This window comes from Thermobia domestica, chromosome 2, assembly GCF_964235325.1.
Source record: "Thermobia domestica chromosome 2, izTheDome1.hap1.1, whole genome shotgun sequence".
Classification (NCBI taxonomy): domain Eukaryota; kingdom Metazoa; phylum Arthropoda; class Insecta; order Zygentoma; family Lepismatidae; genus Thermobia; species Thermobia domestica.
In genome coordinates, this window is record NC_137455.1 from 364,551,533 (window position 1) to 364,572,074 (window position 20,542).

Consider the following 20,542-nt stretch of genomic DNA (forward strand, 5'->3'; position numbering starts at 1 on the left):
CCTCCTATTTGAGTGTTTTTAAAACAAACACTTTCTTGATTTGGACTCTTGGAAGAGAAGGGGAAAGAAGGTTCTAGAACTTTACCTCTTTTAGTTTCGTGTTATAGAGCCATATATTACACTGGTATAAAATAATGAATTCAGCCCTTTTTAGTTTCAATTTGGTACTATTTTTCAGCCCACTCCAGAGCTAGAACTGTGGCAACATTGCCTGGCAGTCGAAAGTCGACTAACAACACGATCACTGTGTAAAAAATTGGCTTCGAATTTCCTGCAAACGCGGCGCGCAGGTTTCGTTCGAGAAACAAGTGCCCCACAAAGTGCCCCACAACTCCTATCATTGTCACTCTTGCCAAGGAGCGCGAAATCTAAGACAATTTCATTCCAATTCAAAATATCTTGAATATAACCCTACAACTTAGAAAGTATATTCAAAGAGAACGCTAAATATTTGTCATAACTAGGAGTGGGCAACACTGTCTTTTTTAAATTTAAAAAAAAAAATCGGAAATTGGTTTGTAAAAAACCAAGAACCGAAAACCAGACATTTTAGTTTTCTCCATCAGTGAAACCAGTTTTTGATAAGAACCAACCCGGTTTTGACAGAAAACCAGACCGGTTTTAAAATTGAAATCGATTTTGATTAAAAATCAAACTGTTAAAAAAAAATAAAAAAAAAAAAACAGGTTTCGCTTTTACTAAACAGCCGAAAACATTTTTTCTGCCGAATATGAGTCCTAAGAGCATGAATGAGATGTCTGGATATAGGCCTCTACATATGTAATTTCAAAGTGGATGAAGAAACGGAGCTTAATTAATGTAGTGTTATTGATCAAGTGATGAACGTGGGTAATGAAGTGTGAATTTGCCTCGTAGAGATGTGGCCATTATGACGGAAATTTTGAAAGTCATAATGGCCACATCTCTACGATTTAACTCGGGCCATCTTTTATTTAACTCGAACATTTCTTGTTTTATTTTTTTCTTTTCAGTTAGAAGGAATGATGGTACTGTATATGCTTCTAAGCTAACCATATCCCGGGAAGTTCAATATAAAATTGCTTTTAATTTACGTGGTTAGGTTTGAAAATGAGGAGGAACGGGAGGACGCCCTCCAATATAGAAAATATCTAGGCGTCCCTCCAGTTCCTAATAAATTCACAATGGGCGAAGATTGGCGCGGGGGACGGGGTGACGTGTTGCGTCCCCCTACCATTTCGGATCCACTTTTACCCCTAGTTTCAAGGTACGAATAGTTGAATTCTGAATTATGTTTTGTATAATATGTACATAAGTTTCGGCCCTTTTGATCAATACGCAAATATAGTTATTTGTTTAACAACTTTCATACACATTGTAAATTAACTCCAGACTCTCAGCTCTTCTGTATCTACCTTTGGAATATGGTTTTATGTTGCTAATATGATATATTAGGTTTTTAGTATTTTTATAATGTTTTAAGCTTATTATAACAACTCATACATGATTTTTTAAATAAATAATTATATTTATATTTTTTATTATTAGACAATCATATTTTAGTGGTTTTACTTTGTTATATTTTACTTTATATGACAGTTTTAAACTATGAAATATTATAATTGTACTCTTATACGGTACTAACATTGAATTTTAAGCCTTTAAATTGTATTATGCACAAAATATTCAATTACCTTATACAGTGCTATACTTGGCTAACGCTGTTCTTAGCAATTTAAATATGTTATTAAATTATTATTATTATTATTATTATTATTATTATTATTATTATTATTATTATTATTATTATTATTATTATTATTATTATTATTATTATTTCAGGTGAGCCATGAAGAGTGGTGTTCCATGTGGGATGAATACGCTAAAAACACGGACAATGCTGTAGAATGGCAGCAAAGATATATGGCCTTCATGTTCGATTTAGAAGATACATCTGGTAAGTAAAAGTAATACTTTCTTATTTTTCATTTAGGTATAAAATATACTCTAAAGGAAGAAAGTATTTGAAAATGAAATCCTGAGGACGAATATCAGGACTTAAGAGAAACGGGAACGTCATAACGAGGAACTGCATAATTTATACCGCTTATCAAAGATTGTTAGGTTCATCAAGTATAGGAGGCTCAGATGGACAGATTATGTAGCCAGAATGGAACAAAGTAGAAATGCTTTCAAAGTGTTCTCTGGAAATCCAATCGAAAAACGACCATTAGGAAGACTTAGACGCAGATCTAAGGACAATATTAGGATAGATCTAGTAGAAATAGGAATACAAACTAGAAACTAGATCCAGTTGGCTAAGGACAGAAGTCAACGCAGAGCTTCTGTGAACGCGGCATTGAACCTCTGGGTTCCATAGGCCATAGAGTTGGTATATAAAAAATATACTGTAGGTGTTAGGAAACGATAAATATTCTTTATTATAAGGCTTCTTGATACACAGTACAATATTAGTTTTAGCTTTTGTATACCATCATCACCATAGGTGTTCTGCCTGCAGTGGCAGCTCAAATTTTTATGTATTACGCTCTCAGTTAGTTTCCGTGTTTTGAGATGAAACTTGTCTATTCCAATATTGTTCATCTAACCTTTCCTCTTTTTGTTCTTTTTTGGCTACCATACTTTCTACAATGTCCCGTAGAACACACTTTCTTCTCAAACAATGTTTCAATGCATTTCACTTTATCCTTAATTACACCCAATTTTGCTCCTTTTTCCCCTTTCTGTTCCTAACGCTTCCTTATCTATTCCTTATTCAAATTATCTCCTTTGTTCTCCACCGCTACATTTGGAATTCTTGTGATCCTTTCTCCGTCGTTTTCACGTAGTGTTCATATTCTGCCCTGAATACAATACTGAATGCAATTCTGTCCTTTACTACTGCTATACGACTATAGAACATAATAGTATACAAGTCGTGAATACAAGACTTCCACAAAACATATGTGAAGTCTTTGGGTCGAAAACGGTTAATTTAAAAATACACGAGATATATTAGTTTCCTTACTCACATATTCTTCTTTCTCTTCTTCCACTACTGTACTTAATTCTGGCTTAGTTAGATGAGGTGAAGCTGCTTTCTCACCTGCATTGTATATTACACGAAACAGATTATCAGTTTGGCTTTTTGGTGATGGAATGGTGACGAAGATCTTCAGTATTGTCGTGATCTAGTTTTCTTTATTTATTTATTAAGATCACTATTTATTTACATTTTAAAGATCAATGTTTCTTTATTTATTGAAATCACGTACCGAGACTTACAATATTGGGTTATTAGTAGAATACCCGTTCATCGCACGGGAGGAATACGTTTCATTTTGGACATAAAGGGCTAAATTAAATTTAAACGGCATCGGAAGTGTCGCTGTTCGTCTCAGCGATAACAAAAACTATGGATTCGACACTAATATCGGTCACTTTGGATCATTTTTAAAAATCTCCCTCCTCCCCCTCCCCTAAATTGCACCGTCAAAGTGAAATAATAAAAACTATCCCATTACCGAACCTCGTCTATGTTGAAAATTTGATCGAGATCGGTAGGGTGGTTCGAGAGATCGAGAGATACGAAGTCACACACATAGTGACTTTCATATATATATATATATATATATATATATATATATATATATATATATATATATATATACTAGTACGTTCGTCCGTCCATTACTCCGCACGATCATTCTTGAACATAAGCATGTTTAATTTATTTTGCAATTTTGGAAGATCAATTATCTTGGTTAAATTTGTTAATGGGCATTATCGGCATAAGCTCGATATTCCTCGGCGAGCACCCAATGCGAGAAAGTGGAAAAGGAAGAAAGGAATGACTAGGAAAGGAAGCGACTTGGGACCTGTTTATTTGTATGTTTAGTACCATCCAGGTATTTGTCTAGTGCGAATGATGAAAACCAAGGAAAAACTGAAAAAGCTGTTAGTTCAACTTTTCGATCGAGTGATGACTTCAGCGATGGTTATCTCATCGAGTGACGATTTCAACGGTGGTTATATTTTTCCCATATCTTATCGAGTGACGACTTCAACGGTGGGTATCTGTTCCCCATACCTCATCGAGTGACGATTTCAACGGTGGTTATATTTTTCCCATATCTTATCGAGTGACGACTTCAACGGTGGTTATCTGTTCCCCATATCTCATCGAGTGACGATTTCAATGGTGGTTATATTTTTCCCATATCTTACCGAGTGACGACTTCAACGGTGGTTATCTGTTCCTCATATCTCATCGAGTGATGATTTCAATGGTAGTTATATTTTTCGCATATCTTATCGAGTGACGACTTCAACGGTGGTTATCTGTTCCTCATATCTCATCGAGTGACGATTTCAATGGTGGTTATATTTTTCCCATATCTTATCGAGTGACGACTTCAACGGTGGTTATCTATTTCTAATTTATCACACATGTAAGCGAATTTTTGAACTATGTTTCTTGCAACAGGTAGCTAAAGCTATTCTTCTGGCCTAGCTCGTAAATACAGTCAGTCCGTTATTAAAGTAACGGATTATCACCTTAACAGTGCGTTATGCTCTTTACTGCCTTTACCAGAGTTTATTGAAGTTTAGCTTTCCTTTCCAGCACCTTGAGGTGAAATCCTATAACACGTAATCCATTTAAAGCTCTCACTTCAGAAATCGAACACGGAATCCCATGCACCAAGGGCGTATACAGCGATTCCCAACCTTTTTCAACTTGCGGCACACTACGGATGTAACTTGGATTCTCGCGGCACACTTATAGATATTATTCTTTCTATATATAAAACACAGTGGTATTTTTTCTTTGATTACTGATTTTCGCACAGAGAAGAAAGCTCGATCACTGGTTTTTCCCTGTGGTAAATCACTATGCTTATTTTTCATCCTAATTTAAAAACAGAAAACAATTGCAATGAAATATTGGACTCGTGTTTTTAAAAATAAGCTTTCTTTTTCGAAAACTGTATTCAACCTTTTACTACAAAGGAAGATCACTAAATAACGAACGAACAAACGAATCTCTTTTACTTTTAAAAAACAAATGTAGGTAATTTTTCGAAAGGATTGAATTATATTTTAAATTTTCAAGTTACGAAATAGTCTACAACAATAAAGAAGTAATAATGGTCATAACAATAACAAATAGTTTTTTCAACATCAGAAATGTACAGAAAAGTAACACGGCATGAAACTTAAAATTGTAGATTCATAGTAGAGGTTCATAGTAATGTGCAATACAAATATATATTTTCCCCTACGTTTTACAACTTGATTGCTATAGAATTAATAATTTTGTTTCGATTTCCTCGGACACCAGCGGCCCATTCACGGTACACCAGTGTGCCGCGGCACACCGGTTAGGAAACGCTGGCGTATACAGTAGCCATTAGAGCAGTGGGTTTGATTCTTGATAACAACATCTACGTTCCAGCTACTATAACTTCTATTTTTATTGCGTTTTGTATCATCTGATATTCTTCTCACATCTTCTCCAACGTTTCTAACGACATGTTAATTTTTTGTTCGGACTCTATATGAAAACTGTAATAGCTCGTGTGGTTCTCAGCGCTTTGACCGGCATTTTGACTGCTGTTCTGGGTACCTGGTAAGGGCTTCTAATTTAGCTACGATTGGCTTTAGACTGTTTCCTGTGGTATGAGCAAATTCTCTTCGGAAAATGTTATTGGACACCCTAACCGCGTTTGGTTTTTGCAGCTTCTGTCTCAGTTCCGGAATTTTGAAACCAGTGCCAAAAGGCAACATCGTCAATTATAGGCCTATCTATATACATTTGTCGAGTGTTGCAAAAGGCAACAAGCCTCAGTACTTTCTTTATTGAACTCATAAAGTTAATAATGTCTCCTTCCTTTTGTCTCCATTTTAGCACACTCTTCTCCAGTGGCGTATGCAGAAATTCGTCAAAGAGAAGTCGGTATTAAAACTCCGAAGCAGTCGTTCTTTCAGAAAGTATGTTCCGGGAGGGCACACTTAGTATTTCGAGGGCACTGCTGGTACCATTGTATTTATTATTATATTATAGACAAATTATTTTGGTCTCCTCCGGGGGGCACTTTCAGAGCTCCGGGGGGCAGTGCCCGCCCAAAAAAACGTCTGGAAAAAACACTGATCCTAAGTACATAAAATTTTCAGGTTTTTGTATACATATCTTAATAAATTAATTCCTTATATTTGCATATCTTATTTAAAGAGAAGGTTAAAACTCTTAACCTACCCATTACGCACGCCACTGCTCTTGTTTATCGTCTTGATAGGTTCTGAAAATCAAAAATGAAATGAAATCTTTCGACCTAACGTCCCCAGTTATGGGCCTTCAGGATAAGGGAGACGATAATTAAGGCAAATGCATGACGGTGTAAAAATTGGTGAAATGAGAAAATAGAAGGAAACGAGAGTACCCCGAGAAAACCCACGGACATGATATTGTCCACCCACAAACATATTTGGCCGGGGATACAGGGACTCCACGCACCAGAGTTAAGCGCTCAACCACTGAGTCACCATGCTTTCATAGGTTCTAGCCTACATTCACTGTCTGTTGCTATATTCTAAGGTTCTCCCAAACATGTACCCACTGATTCACACACTGGTAATGCCATTTGCAAGGTCAGCACTCCGCTATGTGGTGGTCTGTCTTTTTCACGTACTCAGTGCCTTTACAATTCGATAATAATTTGTGAGAAAATGCAATCAGTCCATTTTTGTTAGTTTGAGTGGTTATTCTTTACACGCCATTAACACTGGCCTTACGTGATGGCAATGTAAAAGAAGAAGAGATAATATGAACTCTCTTCTTCTTTTACAGACATTCTAAAACTGAAAATCGGAACTTATAATATATTTAATAGTCAATTGTATGTGCATATAATTATCGTCTTGTTTATAGCCTTATATTCAAGGATGTTATAAATAGAGGATCTGCCCATATGTATTTTCATCCTATTAAATCGATGAAGCCAAAAAAACAACCGAGCATCGGCACATAGGATTGGCTACTCTCGTTTGTGCCATCGTCTGATTGACTACTTTCGTTTCCGCCATGATTGTTGGCTCAAAACATTGCGATCCTATTGGGTTGAGTGGGCAGAGTAGGGGTGTCGAAATTGTGACGTATGGCTTCAAGATTTTGTTGTAAGGGCAGATCCTCTATTTTATAAGATCCTTGCTTATATTCCAGCCGCCATCGTCTGATTGACTACTTTCGTTTCCGCCATGATTGTTGGCTCAAAACATTGCGATCCTATTGGGTTGAGTGGGCAGAGTAGGGGTGTCGAAATTGTGACGTATGGCTTCAAGATTTTGTTGTAAGGGCAGATCCTCTATTTTATAAGATCCTTGCTTATATTCCAGCCTCTGTTGTCAACAATGCCTTCAGAAAATAGCTAAATGGCACAAAATGTAACTAAAAGTAGCTAACCTTACTATATAGCAACAGAAATTACAACAAAGAAAGCACACATTTTTCTAACATTAGCGTACTTACTTAAAATGTACTGTTAACATTCTTCCTGCTTTTTCAAATACGAGTTGGGGTATCGTAAAGTTTTATCACCAGGAAGTTATTAAGATATGACGATGAAATTTTGTCAGTGTCATGTTTCGTTCTTATGGGCATGATGTTAAGAAACTAAACTTCTGATGATTATTATTTTTTACAGGGTGTACCAAAGTGACCAAAGTATAATATGGATAAGATTGATTCTCGCAGTGTGATAAAGCTCCTCCGTTTGAAGGGAAATAATGCCAGACAAATTCATGACGAGATGAAGTCTGTGCATGGCGATGATTGTCCATCTTATGATGACATCATTGTAAAGCGGAATAGGGAATTCCAAACTGGTCATATGTTCCTCACAGACGAACCAGGACCTGGAACATCATCCCTGACAAACGATGCGGCCACTGAAGAAAGCGGAGTGTTTAATCCTTGAAGACAGACGTGTAACCATCCAAACGATTATGAATGAGACTGGTCTGAGACTGGTAGTGTGTAGAAAATTATTCAGGACGAACTTCACTTGTCTAAGGTACTTGTGCACTGGGTTCCTCGTTTGCTGACACCTTTTCAGAAACACCAGCTCATTCATCTCAAGTCGCTGTAGACAAAGCAGGGGCATGTGATTTCCAGGTATTACAGCATCCGCCTATTCTCCCGACTTCACACCCAGTGACTTTCTATTGTTTTCCTAAATGAAGAATCCGCTGCGTGGTCGCAATTTTGACAGCACAAATGACGTCATTCATGAGATGGAAGAGTGGTTTAAAGCACAATGTGCAGACTTTTACAATGGGTGGTATTGGTAAAGTGAAGGAACGCTGAGAGAAAACTGTAAATCTGGATTGTACTACATAGAGAGGGGTTAAAAACTACAAATCAGAACAATCACTGTATCCTGATTTTTTTTAATGATAATTGAAAATTTACGATACCCCCTCGTACTTAAAATATTTACAGTAAATTTTTGTCCTTCATTGAGTAGAACAACTTTCTTTGTTTTTGTTCTTATGGTAATATTGCCTATAGTTTGTTGGCACTTTTTGTCCTATACAACAAAGGTGACCAGCTCAGGACAAATCATACACAAATTAAGTATGCTTTGAAGTAAACTATGAAAAAGCAACAGTTTTTACAACCCTGATTTGCCATGAAACCGTAATGCATCAGAAAGAATAATGCAAGAAAAATATGTACTTTGAAATGGTAAAGTAAAAGTCCTGCAAGGAGGATTAGAAAAATAGCAAGCATTATTTCAATTTATATTTCTCTATCGTAAAAGAAATAGATTTGTTTGCTACGAACAAATTGCTAGAAATAGGCAATATTGGCTGTAGAATTAGTTAGAATAGCCAAACCAAATTTTATGTAGCTAATCAGAATATGAAAATGGTTATACAGGTGGCCCCAAAGTAGGGATACACCCCTGCATTGATCAAGTATAACATTCTAGTTTATGGTTTTATTTTCTTCAGCTCTTTCGAGTGTAAGACATAAGTAAAAACGCATCAAGAGCAAATAATAAAGAAACCAAGTCTACCTGATTGATAACAATAAAAAAATGATATAAAATGCAATGAGCTGATCAGTACGGTACAGTATACATACTTTTGGACCACACTGTATTTAGATATAAAATGTCTTTATTCGTAACACCGACTCCAGCGGATGATAAATTTAGCACACAATTCCCTTAAAACAGTTTATTTACCACAGTATTGTTGGCGGTTTCTTGGCGGTTTCGTTGTGTCAGAAGTTTCACGGTATTTATCATCTGGGCGCATTTTTTTGATTAGTAACAAATGTTTCTTGCAAAACTGTTTGTTTCTAATAATTAGTTTTCGCAAATATTAAAAGCAATAATGTATTATGAATAAGTTCAAATACTAAAATAACTTTTTAATAACTTTGTTACTTTTCTGCAGGTGATGGTTGCATTGACGAGGATGAATTTACTTCAGTGTGTTCAAGCTACGGAGTGTCACCTGCTGAGTGTTCAAGAGCATTCAATAAATTCTCTCGGGTACGTAGTTATAAAGTGACTCTTAGCATGAAACGTTTCCGTAACATCTCATCCCCTGTGGTCTACAGGAGATACAATCATTCATTTTTTTTTTTCAGAATAATTCCTAAAATGAAAAGGTGAGAAGCAGGCAGGCACTTACGCAGAATTAATTTAGGGGGAGAGAAGTTCAAAGTTTTTTGGTGGGTTCAAATTCAACATGAATATAAGTCATATTAAATTTTGTAAAATTAGTTTCAAAATTACTGTATACTAAATTTACACAAAAGTCGGGATTTCGGGGGAGTCGGTACCCCCTGCCTCCCCCCCCCCCTGCGTACATCCCGGGTGAGATGTAATTCGAATACTTCAGAAAAGAAATGTTGTAAAATATACTGTCCACAAGAACCTCACATAACATGCTATCGTTCAGGACCAAACTAACACATTACACCGTAGGCTATACTTTCGGAACCATCCTTCCCAAGGCCCGTATCCAGGGGGTGTCTAGAGGGGCCGAGTCCCCCTAAAGTTTCGCTGTCCCCCCTAAAGTTTTCACGGTAGGCTTGCAAATGACCTAGAATACGATAAACTTAATATGGTTGGATCGGGCCCCCCTAACTTCAGCCGCCCCCCCTACATTTTTGGGCTGGCTACCGGCCTGCCCTTTCCCCTAATAATAGTAATGCAATTTCAATATATTTCTAGGTATCGAATACAATGTGGGACTGTTATTGCTATCCATTCTGTTTTAATGCGTGTAGAAAATTTTATACTGTACTTTGATGGAGCTTTTAGAATTTCTTGTCCAAATTGTTGTTGAAAATGATGAACCAGCATTCAATCACCCCTATACAAAACCTCATTGTTCGCTGTGTGTGTTCATACAGCAGTATCACTCGAAAGTGGAAAACATATTATAACGTGTAGTGCAGAAACGCCCACTTGGGAAATTTCTAGTACAATTAATTAAGTTATTCTGTAATATATAAGAAGTGGTTGCGGTAGCCAAATATGCTGTCCAGGCTTCGCCTATTCAGCCTACACGTTTATTTGGGCTTGGAACCCATACGCATATATAATTATAAGCACACTTCAAATTAGGAATGACCTGAATAGAAATTCTTATATTATTTTATTTCTCCCCGAAATCAACACGAACCTTACGATAAGGTAAAAACGTTGAACTCATCTATGTCGCATGATTTTGACACCGGATAGCAAGAATCACTTATTAAAAATCTGGGGTTCTCTGATGTAAGAAATAACCGGGAAAAAATTCTGGCTTGGATTGTCACTTCATATGAAACATGAATATGCTGTCGCAATCATAAATGGTCAAAGCAATGGATGTATCGTGATTAACCTCCGGGGAGGATTCCTAAACCACTTCACCCACAAGCATGCAGCAATGATTAGCAGATATAGTGTAAATATGTTGGATAACAATCCATGAACACAATTTGTAAAATAAATAAATAAAAATAAATAAATAAAAATAAATAAATAAAAATAAATAAATAAATAAAATTTGCTTGTATGCCCATTAATGTTTAACAGTGTAACCTTTTGCAAGGTTTCTCAAGATCTACGGAAAGAGCAAAGATTAAGCTTTCGTCGGACACCTGGATGAGCCTAATAGCTTCAAAAATAAGGAAGTTATGGTAATTTCAGTTCCATGATGCTGAGTTCCCGAAAGTGAAATTAGCGCCAAATTCGCATTTTTCAAAAATTCCCCCCCGGCCCATTTCTCAGCACTGTCGTATTGTAGCACTGTCATGTTTTAAGCAATGGCACAATTTATAAAATAAATAAATAAAAATAAATAAATAAATAATATTTGCTTTTTATGCCCATTAATGTTTAACAGTGTAATCTTTTGCAAGGTTTCTTAGGATCTACGGAAAGAGCAAAGATTAAGCTTTCGTCGGACACCTGGATGAGCCTAATAGCTTCAAATATAAGGAAGTTATGGTAATTTCAGCTCCATGATGCTGAGTGCCCGAAAGTGAAATTAGCGCCAAATTCGCATTTTTCAAAAATTCCCCCCCGGCCCATTTCTCAGCACTGTCGTATTGTAGCACTGTCATGTTTTAAGCAATGGCACAATTTATAAAATAAATAAATAAAAATAAATAAATAAATAAAATTTGCTTTTTATGCCCATTAATGTTTAACAGTGTAATCTTTTGCAAGATTTCTTAGGATCTACGGAAAGAGCAATAGCTTAGGTGATTTTTATGGAATGACGCTGCACTTAAGAAAACTGTTAATATAACACATTTTATCTCCGCAAATACCTTTATTCTATATATAGATCTTTTATCACATACACATTTTTATCTGTAATTGTTGCTCATGAACTTACCCCAATTTTGACTAAAAATATTACGTATAACGTTATGATTTTCAGCAATTAACTGAAGGTATTAAGCATCCAGTCTGGTCGAGATACGCCTGTTCTTATCTCAATGATAAAAACCGTCAGGATTATCATACACTTCTCTAGAAAAAAACATTTCCTTTCAATGTGAATATTGAATTTAAATATTCATGAATCTTTAAGATGTTAAACTGATTTTTCACTTTTCTTTTACAGAACAAAACAGTGGAAGTAACTCGAGATGTATTCGGTGAGCTGTGGAAAGAATATTTCTGCTCTGAAGATCCAAACGCTCCAGGAAATTTCATTTTTGGAAAGACAACATTTGAATAACCTTATCTTCGAGGTTAAAACAATAAAAACTCACACACATCCACTTTAACCAAAAAATAAGAAAAAAAGGGAAAGAGTAATAGAGTTATTTGCATTGCAATTGCGCATTGCATTGTAGGAAAAATGTTTTAAAATATGCTGTTTGTTTTTCTTAAATATTCTTTGGCCTTTGAAGGGGGGGAAATATCTGGGATTAAGAAACCTGTCAAGAATTGCGGTAGAATTTTTCGTGTTTTGATTAAAAAAGAATTTTTGAATAGAAAAATGACTGTAGTGTATAAACATTGATCTCTGACAGACAAGCATAGTTGGAAAGGTATTAAGCACAAGATTTTTTAATCAATACTCCTACATATATATATATATATATATATATAAATATACACTTGTTCTGAGTAGTACTAATTAAATAGCAGGACATGTAAATTGCAATTAGTGTGTAGTAATGTTAGTAAAATGTAGTTTTGACCAAAAAAAAAGATAAAGGAAATTTATCGTGAAATGGGAAATGTTGTTGTTATTATTGTAAACTCACTTTATTATGGTAATTTTTAATTGTATCTGTTTCATTTAATTAAATCTGCAGGTAAATACTGTAATATTAAAAATAATAAACGTTATTCGTAATTTCATAAATAACTTTATTTTTATTTTAGTACTTTTAGGTTACAGAGTTCTAATTACTTTACAATGTGTTTCAACTTAAAACAATAAAGAAAAATATTACACAATTTGTCTCTTACTTCGTAACATATAGATACATTACATGTATAAACTGCTTAGACATGCCTTTGAAGTGAATTACTGAGAATACAATAAGGATTTTTGCCTGCAAATACTATAAATGTTCAGTGAAGTTTTCTTTAACAACTTCTAACAATGGCAAATATGTATCGTATGAATACATTAACTTTATAACGTTCCCTTATTTGTTATGGATATTTTCCTCAGATGGAAAATTTACTGTTAATTTTGCAATTGTATCCGTTTAGTGGAAGAAAATTTTGTCCAAAGATGACAAATATAAAGATAGTAATTATTCATACGTAGTGTTCGGAAATATCGACAAAAGTCGATTTTCATGGCGTTAAAAATACACCATTTGCGACCAACCATAACAGGTTCAAAAACAAGTAAACTATTCAAGTGGAATTGGTCCTAAAGTCTACCAAATTAAGTTGCAACATAACCCTAGGAAGAGGACAAGCGCACACTATGGTTATTGAAATATATTAACATAAACCTATCATTAAATATTTAATTTTAAATACTTCTCAATTAATAATTTCAGAGTTTTGAGTGCTCCTTGTGAAATGATTACGAGCTATTCACGAAACAAAGATCATCTCTCACGTGATAAAATGGCTAGCTACTTTATTTACACGGAACATGGGTGTAAGCTTCTTCTACCATTCACACATACCCATATTTTACATGTTAATCATAATCTTTTAAGGTGTGTACAAAATCCCTCTTTTACCTAATCAATCATCTTTGGTGTTACGACTTTCAGTGCATGTTTCATTGGCTTACAAAGACGGTAGACGAGAATGGTGAATGGTATTGCATAAACTGTACTTGTAATAACAACCAATAATGCATTACAGGAAAAAATTTTGTCATAAAATTGATCAACTTTAACATGAAATATCTTTCATAAAAAAGAATTAAACAAAATTATTAAAAAACCAACATAGGCATACGTACATATTAAACATGTCTATCCGATAATACTAAGTACTTTCTACAAACTACTATAATAGAAAGAGACATATTCAACATGATTACCTAATAACATAAATAGTCTTCACAGACAAATTGTTTACTATGAATTTTAGAAAACTTCGAGTAAATCGTGATAAGTAAATTTAACAAAATTGTTTCTCCAAATATAAGGAAAAGAATGCAAAACGATTTTTAAAAAACTATGATCGTTATCTGATTGACATGTGGAGCATGTATATCTCTAATGTAAAATCTTTAATAAAATGTTTATTGCTCTAGAGCTACGAATTTGTAAAAGATAAACTATGTATTTTGAAACAAATTCTCATAAATAAACGTGCATTAAATATACTTAAGAATTATTTATCTAACAATACATTAAATTTGAAAAAAATGTTATGTTAACTGGAGGTCAACGCAGAATGTTGTTGATAAAGTTTGATGATGACGTAACTTATCCTAACATGACGTTTTGGGAAAAGTTTCCTGCTGTTTCCTCCAAGATATTGTTAGCTCATAGAGAATCCACAATGACAAGAATTCGCGTGGTTAACATTCAGTGGATGACATGACCATGAGAGAAGGTTGCTGTCATCTCCTGAAAGATGAATTTCTCCTGCCTCACTTATCAGAAAACTGTCCCGCTAACCTTGTAGTGAGCATAAATTAATTATGAGAAAACCATATCAACTTTGGACAATTCTTCATAATAATTCACATTATCAACTATGTTACCATCACATTCGAAAGCCCACCATTCTCCTTCAAACACTGTTTCAAAAGTTGTTTATTAAATAGCTAAATATTTGCAATAAGGTATATTTTCAACTTCATCAACTGGTGATTCCAAGCAAAAAGAAAACATTTTGAACATTTATAGTACGAAAATTTTGGCTTTCAGAATGATCAAAAAATGTTATTGTAGTAATTGTACCTATTTTATCTTGAAATAAAAGTATCAACCTCTTTAGTTTTAAAATTTGTCTGGGATTATAAGAAGTGTTGCCTATTTGTAATATTTGAAGTATTATTTTGGGTAGAACATGTAGTAATACAAATACCAAATGATCCAGTCTGATAGAGACATCATTCTTACCTAAGAACATTTTAAAACAAAAACTCCTGATATTGCGAGAAGAGGTAACAAACTTTATAGTAAGTTGATATAACATATATTCAAAAGAAAGTGCTTTCTTAATACAATGTGTTCCATAGATTTAAATAGTACAGTATGCTGGATGGTACCTGTTCCTCTTTTAGCTTACTGATGATAAAATAATGAACACTTTTTATTTTAAACTTGAGAATTTTGTGAATCCAACTTTCAGTAAAGCAATATTTCTGTGATTTATTTTCTACACGTTTTGTTTAGCTTAATTGGATACTCTAGTAGCATCTTCAGAAGTATCTTTCAACATAAGTGTAAGGTATTAAAATGATACGATAATAATGTATTAAAGTATTTCTAAGGATGTGTTGTAACTCTTAAGATGCTACAGGAATATTCATCTAAACGAACGTCGGAAATCATAATTAAGAACAAATACAATATAAAGAACAGAAATAGTGTTGTTTCATTGAACATTTAATGATTCATGTAATTGTCAAAGTCAATATAGAAAGTATCTATAATTCGTAATAAAAGATCTTGGATCATTATAAATAACATGCACACGATGACAATTCTTTCTTCTCCCTTAAAAAAAATAATCGTTGTTGTATTGAAAAATGATTTTACTTTTTCATATTGTTCGAAGCCGTGATGTGAAAATGTGTGCATTTCATATTATTGAACAAGTACAGTATGTGTTACTAGTAGCCTAGGCTGTCAAACGTTGGTTCTTAAATTTGAGAAACAAATATGTTGCAAGTGTGTTTTGTTATAAGTAGATATTGTTCTTCTAACTCATAAGGTACAATGGAAACTAAATACCATTACTTTCCCTCATGAAATCATAACAGAGAGCATTACTCAAAATATTAGTAACTTTAAATACCTTTGAGTGACTTCCAAACGCAATAATTAGAATTTTATAGTTACACAGCCACTACTTTAATAATTATATATCAACATACGATTTGGATACAAAATCAGTATGCGCTTACGCCTGCCAAACTAGTTATATAGTACTAGAAATTATATCGAAGTTGTAATCAATTGAAATAAAGTATTACTATTTACTGAACGTGCACTAATTCGAAATTTATCTGTAAACTTCTAATTGATATTTCAAATAGAAAGGGTAAAGTTTTTTTTTTTTTTACTTTTTATTTTTGACGTATGGCATAACATTAAAAAATAGTAAAGAACCTAAATTACATATTATTGATATGTTTTATTCGGTGTATGATTGTTTAACCAAAGACAAGAGATTGGGATATATGTGTGTTTTAAAATCTCATTTCAATGTTGTAATATTTTTTGCATGTTTACAAAACCAAAAACTCTATTACGAAAAACATACGTAAATTTGTATATTTTTCAAGCTTACTAGTCTATTTCAAATAAAGGTCTATTCTAGGACTAATATGAGAATACCAAATACAATTTAGACATATATGCTTACGAATATAATAAAATAAGATAAGTGATATAATTGTCATATTTACATAGATATACATATAAGGTTTTAACAGTATGCATATAAGTATATGCAACGACCTTCCATTAGGGTAGCAAAAGAACCAACACTCCTTACGCTTCTATACATGATATTTATAAATAAATAAATAGTAAGTACACGTGCTAGAACACAATACATTGAATAAATTTCAAAGAAGGAGAGACATGTATGGGACGTACAAAACCATATGTAAAAAATAAGAATAAGCATCAATTTTCATCGTAAATACATGTAATAAATTTACTACTATTCGAAACAAATACAAACATTCAAGAAGAAGGAAGATATTGTTGTTGTAAACAAAAATTAACAAAGATTTAGCTAAAATAACGAGTAAAAGTTGAGATTGAAAAGTTAATTAATTTTAATGTGCTCTTAAAACAAAAAGTAAAAAAATCTAACCTTATTTCTATTTTTAAAGATAGTTTACAAATGGAAAGAACTTTAATATTTTTCGAAAAAAAAATGTCAAATATTGAAAACAAAAATCGCAAATAAGGGAAAAATTTTCTGGGCGTCAAAATATCAAAATATCAATTCAATTGAGTTTGCTTTGTAGAACTAATAAATAGATATAACCAAATCGATCAACACAAAACAATCTTTAATTTCCAAGATTCAAACTCACACATGTGTAAATTTCTGTAATAAGAAAGCAAAGTCACATAAGATGACACATAAAAACTTCAATGATATACTACAATTCCTAAAATTTTCAAACATATTTATTTCTTTAAGCACATGGAATTTGAACTAACCAGAAAGGAATTCTTTAAAATTTACAGAAAAAGAAACAGAATTTAATAAACAAAAAATATTGAATGCATATCATAAAGAAAAGTAAAACAGCAAAAATCTTTGTAAATTATTTAAGAAATGGGCAACAAAACATATCATAAGATATTTGAAAAATTTGACAAATATTTACTTCATTGTAAATTTGCAAAATATGTATATAAAATACTCTATACATATGTATAATATTCTCTTCAACTCTAACTATAAAGTGTTCAGACAGGAGTTTGTAGCGCATGTGGTGTATATGTATACAAATTGTGCTAAGCGTAGTTTCACGAAAGAGCTATTAAAATTAATAATTATTATTATAATCCTTACATACTTATATGAAATAATAATAATTATAAGTACTTCTATAAAATATAGTCAGTACCACAATTACATATATAAAGAAACTTAACATAGATTTTCCTGAAAAGAGCTGTGGGAAAGGTGCTTTTCTAATAAGTATTACTTAGAAATCACAATGTCTTAGAAAGAACTGTAACACCAGGATCATTCAGTTGTTATTGATACTTTTTATTTTATCAGTTATTTCAAATTACTTGTAAAATTTCCAGAATTCATTGTAAAAATCAATAATGACAACCAAGTCAATGATATTATGTATCAGTAATGAAATGTTTCATATAAAATAATCTTTGATTGTATGATCAGTAGTTGTTCTGAATTACAGTATATATTTATATCCTTTGTTTACGATTCCATCTAAAATTGTTGTTTGTTTAAAATATGTTCCTAAAATATTTTTAATCAAAAAGGTTATGTTAGAAATATAGGGGAATATGTCTATAACGTGTAAACTTGACTCAACTTTTAAAAATACATTGTATTCTTCAAATATCAAGGGACTTGAATCCCAACGTATTCTTAACGTTCCAAAATCTGTTGTAAATCATGCTCAACAACAGACATGTGTAACACAGTGGTTCTTAATCTATGTGTCGTGACGCACTGATATATCACGCAATCCCCTAAGTTGTGTCGCGAAATTTTAGTAATTATTAATAAATTCATGATTTATTAAAATCATGAATTTAATAATAATTAGTTAAAATCGAAACAAACTGTACCAGTCAACGCCTCCAACGGTAGCAATAATGCTCAGTGCTATACAGAGTCATTATAAAAACTAATTGGCTTCACTTTTATAGTTATTATTATTATTATTATTATTATTATTATTATTATTATTATTATTATTATTATTTATAATAAAAATACCAAACAAATATGTCGTTCAGCAAAGTGTGTAATCTGTCAAAAAAGGTTGAAAACCACTGGTCTAACACGCTATGTGTATATTTCGCGCAAAAAATATTTGCTTTTATAATCAATACCACTAATTATGTAAGATGTCAGAACTGGACTTTTCTGTTATAATTCTTTATATGATGGAAGGTTTTGAAAATATATTTGTCAAAGAATATTTTCCGCGAAACATTGTTAGAAACATGTATTCGTCAAATGTCTATTAGATAGTACACAATGAATATATTTAAAATGCCTTATTATTCTTCAAACACTGGAAGAGTTAAATTCTTACGATCTCTCGAGCTTTCCAAAAGGTAGACTTATATAAAATAATGTACAGTACAGTATACACGTTTAACATATTATCTGCCGTTAATGTAATATTTGTTGAAAATGATCTTCCCATTTTTGAGGATTTGAGTTAGTTAAGTAATGAGTGAAATCTTGATCTTTCCGTTACAGTTCTATCTAAGATTCTATTAAGATTCTTCAGAGTACATTTCTCATTAAAAACATATTGCGTGCTTTACAATTTTCCTTCTGAGTAATGAAATTTAAAAATGTAATATTTGCAGTTCAATTTCCTTCTAAATTAAGGTGGTCCAATTTCTTCACTGTATATTAACAGATACTATTAATATCGTTATATATGTATAATAAATTTTGCTTAAAGGTAAATAAAGAATTACTTCACACAATGCAATGCAAATGCAATCAAGCTGCATGTATATTTTTATTTTAGTTACCACGAAAGAAATTACGATTGTTGTTTCACATAATGTAATGTATGTATGAGCTCTTATTATAATTTATATTTTCTTTTGGATGTTGCATGTTGTATTTAACGCTGTGCTTTACAAACTAACATTCCACAGCAGAAAAGTGTTCAGGATATAAACAAAGTTAATCTGTATTGTCTGTCATTTAAAGAATCAAAGGAAAATAAAAGGTATTTAAAAAAGTAGATTTTTTTAAAACTGTTTCTGTTTTCTTGAATATACCTCTATTGGATTTGAAGTTCTTCTGAGGACGTGTTTTCTATTCTCAATTTGATTTTAATATTAACAGAGGAAAATCATATCCACGAAGAAATTAAATGTCGAATAAAAGCAAGGAATTTGTGTTCTTATTCAGTTCAAAATCTCTTGTAGCGAATTCTGTCAAGGAATTTGAAGCTTAAAATATATAAAACGATAATTATGCTTGTTCTTCTGTATGGTTGTGAAACATTGTCACTTACTCTGAGAGGAAGAACGTAGACTAAAAGTATTTGAGAACAAGATCGTGAGACTAATATTCGGATCCAAGAGAAACGGGAATGGGGAAGAGTCGAAACTTCATAACGAGGAACTGCGTAACTTATACGATTTACCAAACATTGTTAAAGTCATCAAATCTAGGAGTCTCAAGTGGGCAGATCATGTAGCCAAGATGGAAGAATAAGGAACGATTTCAAAGTCTTAACTGGAAGGCCAATCGGAAAACGACCATTGGGAAGACCTAGGCACAGATGGAAGGATAATATTAAGATGGATCTCACAGAAATAGGAATGCAAAGTAGAAACGGGATCTAATTGGCTAAGGATAGAAGTCAGTGGAGAGATTTTGTGAATGTGGCATTGAACCTCCGGGTTCCATAGGCAATAGAGTTAGTTAGTTAGTTAGTTGATTTTTATTTTTAAAAAGCAATATCACAACGACATTACATTGGTACACCCATTCATATTGGGTAAGGATGCACAATTTTCATCAGACATAATATATTACTGACTAGTTCTGACTTTCTTGCAAAGAATTAAGGTACGAACAAACATATTTACACCATAATCGCGTGAGGGATAATTTCGTGGTCCCTTATTGTATTAGTGATATTTGTCTGAATAGTTCTATTGCAGCCTGTTAGAGAC

At 32.9% G+C, this 20,542-nt stretch overlaps 1 protein-coding gene across 1 annotated transcript in view; it reads left to right on the plus strand.

Annotated features, from left to right (window-relative positions):
• Window positions 1–19,599, plus strand: part of Scp2 (Sarcoplasmic calcium-binding protein 2) — a 545,558-nt gene extending 525,959 nt beyond the window's left edge. The window contains exons 5-7 of the mRNA XM_081749372.1: window positions 1,822–1,936; window positions 9,442–9,539; window positions 12,118–19,599. Coding sequence (XP_081605498.1) covers window positions 1,822–1,936; window positions 9,442–9,539; window positions 12,118–12,234 — 330 coding nt within the window. The 3' untranslated portion in view covers window positions 12,235–19,599. The remainder of the gene's footprint in view (window positions 1–1,821; window positions 1,937–9,441; window positions 9,540–12,117) is intronic.
• Window positions 19,600–20,542: the final 943 nt, after the last annotated feature.